The 4,280-nt window shown below is 31.5% G+C and overlaps 1 protein-coding gene across 1 annotated transcript; it reads left to right on the top strand.

Annotated features, from left to right (window-relative positions):
* Window positions 1-1,202: 1,202 nt before the first annotated feature.
* On the top strand, window positions 1,203-3,710 carry LOC108569193 (outer dynein arm protein 1-like). Its single transcript, XM_017930658.1, has 8 exons — window positions 1,203-1,313; window positions 1,366-1,623; window positions 1,749-1,939; window positions 1,990-2,347; window positions 2,406-2,556; window positions 2,624-2,715; window positions 2,767-2,890; window positions 3,553-3,710. The coding sequence occupies exons 1-8, from the start codon at window positions 1,224-1,226 to the stop codon at window positions 3,708-3,710; spliced, it is 1,422 nt and encodes a 473-aa protein (XP_017786147.1). The 5' UTR covers window positions 1,203-1,223.
* Window positions 3,711-4,280: the final 570 nt, after the last annotated feature.

Below are 4,280 nucleotides of genomic sequence, written 5' to 3'. Positions count from 1 at the left end.
TTTGTTTTGTGTACTCTATGGAATTACGACACACCCATCTCGTTATCAAATCCACATGTAATAGCTTTCATTCTCGCCACGCAATTCTGAAGAAGAAAAAAAAACATTATTTATTATTAGCGATGAACTTGAAAACGCATACCCCAAAATAACTATCCTTGGACTGTTTTTTTAAAATGATTTATTTACATAATTAGTTTGAATCTATACTTTTCTTTTAATTACACTTAACAATAAACTGTCCCAGTTGGTCAAAATTTAGATATATAATGGATAAAATTTTCAAATTTGACAGCGTATTACAGCAATATGGATAAGAGCACAGGAATGTATCTATACTTGCTGGATTCCCCAAACATTCATCTTTCATATGCATATATTGGATTAATTCTATCTATTATAGTTTTCGAGTAAATCAATGAAATGTGAAAACACTGTTATTATTTCAATTTTGCAACTTTGAACGCGTATTACAGCAATATACAGTAAATCAATGAAATGTGAAAACACTGCTTTTTCAAACGTTCTTATTTTAATTTGTTTATTTATGATAAAACGTAAGTATTTTTAATTATAATACTAACAATATTCATTATAAGAGTCACAAATAGATAATTAAAAAATCGACATATAAGACATAAAAATGATCAATTGTTATAAAATCCTATTGACTATATTCATTATAAATGAAACGAATAAATGAAATTTATGTGAAAATAAACAATTTTTACCTAAGAAATGTATGGATCCATATATGCAGCACATCATACACGGTTTCATGGAAAAAGTTTCGACAGCTCTATGTTTCCATAAACAAATGAACTAAATAATTGTGACATAATTACACACGCATTATTGCCACAGCCAGAATAATAACATCTACACACACTTTTTTTTGTGTGTTATTGTTTCTGTTTTATAATGCACGTTAACAATTATTATTATTAATATATTAAATTATAAAAAAAAGACTCACAGTTTTCCTTGGATGAATATCCATTGATTTGCTGGTACTGTGTTAACGAGGATCCACAACCGAAAAGTGGTTTGCCCCAAATGTTTTGTTTACTGGGTCGTTGCCAGGACAACCAGCAAAACAAAATGTATATTGAAATTGATCAGAGCGTTTGTTATTTACATGGTGAAACCAAATATTTACTTGTTAAATAATTAATAATCTGTACATATTACTTCTTCAGTTATTTAAGTAAAATTGTTAAGAGATGGCAGAGAAAAGAAAATCGTTAAGCAGAGAAGAACAATTTGCGATGAAGCTTCGCGAAGAGGATGAATTAGTACGACTGAAACGTCAGGTATAATGAGGAGATGAGTGAAGGATTTTTTTTTAATGATGAGTTTTAATAGTTAAGGATTATGGCGCACGATAGAGCAGCGATGGAAGCGTCCAGTAACCAAACTACCCAACAAAAGAAGATGTTAAATTTATACCGAAAGGAGGCGAACGATCTGCAAAATGAGCTGAAAACCATTGAGAATAAGAGGAGCGATGATGAAGTTAATATTAAGAAAATTCAACACCTTTTGAAGGAACATCTTGTGCTTGATGAGAGCATCAAGGAAATCAAGCAACATTTACGAGAATTTGACGCACAAGTAGATACGGTATAATCATTAAAACTTCTACTTCTACAAGTAACTTGTCAAGCTTCCAAAGTATTTAGATTAATTACTTGGCAATAGTTTGTTCATGAATGTAACAAATTATATTTAATTTTATCATTTTACAGGTGCAAAAGAAAATAAATATTCTAAGCAAAAATGCTCCATCGGATTCGACAATTCTGGACTTGAAAAGCAGCAAAGTTGAATCAGTGAAGAGACTGGAAAACCGTTTGAATTTGACAGTTACGCAATTCTGCAGCATCCTGGCCGATAACAAAGCACGCCGCATACAAATGGCTTCATTGTTGCGTCAAAGGTAAAGGAAATCGAGAAATGAATTGATCGAAGTAAAGAGTAATCTTTCAGGCAAAGCTTCAATGAAACTTGGGAGAAATTGGTGAACGATCTTCACCTCGGCAAGAAGTTCATGTTGGATGTGATCGAGCAGACGACTCTCGCTTTCGATCAGCGCGAAGAGCTGATGGAAAAGTTGCGAGTTTTGAAATACAAAGCTCAGAATAAGGTCTCATCGCACGTAGAGGAAATGACTCAATTGAAAAGGCAGTTGGATCATCAAACGAATCTGGGGGAATTTTTGGATTCGAAGAGCAGAAAACGAATAATGGTTGATTTGGTTCGTAAAGAGAAGGAGCAGAAAGAGCAGAGCAAAATCATGCTTGAACAAGAGTTGGTGCATTATGCAGATACATTTAAGAAAATCAAAGTACTATAAAACATAACGGTTTTTGAGTGATTGCGGTTAAACTGTTTATTTTTTTTAGGAATTCACAGGTGAAGAAGATATTGATAAAATCAAGAGTCAATTTCTGAAGAGCGAAGAAGAAAACTACGCTCTTTTCAATTACGCTAACGCTTTGAACACTGAATTGGAATCAATCTCTAGCAACATTGCTGATTATCAATCTACAATTGGTATATATTTTTTTACTACATTGATGCATGAAGATGACTATTTAAAACTATATCAATATTATTTCAGATGAACAAAGAAATATTAGCGAGTCTAGGAAGCATCAAGAAAAGCATAATTTTGACGCTCTCAAAGAAGAGTTACTTCATCAGCAATCTATGGTGATTAGTGATTTTCTTTATTTTTTTAGTCTATTTAATAACATGTTTTAGGTTTCAAAAGCAGATTTGTCGTTAAATACAAAGAAGATTGAATTGAAGCGAATTATTGATGGCATCGAGCATATTTTTAAATTAATCAGTAAGGAAAATGCAGCGCCTCTATTGGAACTTTTAGGTATGTCTTATTCATTTTTTTCAAATTATTTTTATATAAACAAAAAATCTCTGTCAATTATAAATTAGATTGATAGCGATCTTAACATTTTAGTCAATTTTAAAATCTTTATACAGCCATAAAATCGCATAGCTTTAAAATCGACTCCACCAATAATCCGGACTGTTTGAAACCGGACCAATAAAGGAAGCAAATAAATGATAAAAATAAATGGTACAAAAAGAGACTTTACTGTTTAAAATGGTTTTAAAACATTGCTTTTTAATAATTATTTTTTGTATAGATAGTATATCAAGTATAGATATATTTATACTTGTTGGATTCCCCAAACATTCAGCTTTTATATGCATTTTTTAGATTCATTCTATCTATTATAGTTTTCGAGTAAATCAATAAAATCTAAAAACACTGCTTTTTCGAGGATTTTTTAAACTTTGAACACGAATTACATTACAATTACAAATATGAAAAGTTTAAATATCTAACTTTAATTAGAGTTCATATGTACGGTGCATTTTTGCGAACTACCCGAGTACGCTTCGACTATGTGGTATAAAAGCGAGCGCTATCGAGAAGTTCATAACTCTCGCTGTTTACTCACTGACAATCACAACTAGTATCTATCATGTTGAACGCTGTAAAATACTACAAATAAATTGAAGAACTTCAAGTAATCTTAGATACAAACGATTTTATATTTGATGGAGTCGAATCGGAAGAAGAGGATGTACTGTACATCGATGATGAGCCGAACGAGAAAGTGACCATGATAATACTGAATTCAGTATTACTAAGTCTGAGCCTGATCCAATTGAAGTGATCGAAAATATTGAAGATTATGTAAATGAAAATCATGAAAATTGGGTATTTTTGCTTCCATTTTTCACTTAAGAATAAAAGTATAATAGTATATTCTCAAGTTTTTTTTAGTTTGGCCGCACTACAAAATTCATTTCTTCGACTAGCGCTATCGATAAGTTCATTACTTTCACTGTTTACTCAACGACGATAACAACTAGTATTTATCATGATGAACACTGTAACTTATTATAAACAAATTGAAGAGCTTCAAATAACATTAGCTGCAAATGAGTTGATGTTTGAAGGAGTGGAATCAGAAGACGAGGATGCACTGTATATAGATGAAGAGACGAATGAGAAAAACGTAAGAAACACCAATAATACTCAATCAAGTATTGCTAAGCTTGCGTCAATGGAAACTATTGAAGATTATGTATTTCAGGATCTTCAGCGTAAAACCATTTTTTCAAAATCCATTCTCCAATCTCATTTGTGAATTGGTTTTAAACAATCCACCGACGCAAACTTAAATTAATATGAAATGTTCCGAGTTTGAGAAACAGAATATTAATAAAGTACGCGGTCGTCC

Source organism: Nicrophorus vespilloides, unplaced genomic scaffold, assembly GCF_001412225.1.
Source record: "Nicrophorus vespilloides isolate i.1.1-1 unplaced genomic scaffold, Nicve_v1.0, whole genome shotgun sequence".
Taxonomy (NCBI): Eukaryota; Metazoa; Arthropoda; class Insecta; order Coleoptera; family Silphidae; genus Nicrophorus; species Nicrophorus vespilloides.
Note: the sequence above shows the minus strand (reverse complement) of the source record. Positions and strands in the feature narration are given on the sequence as shown.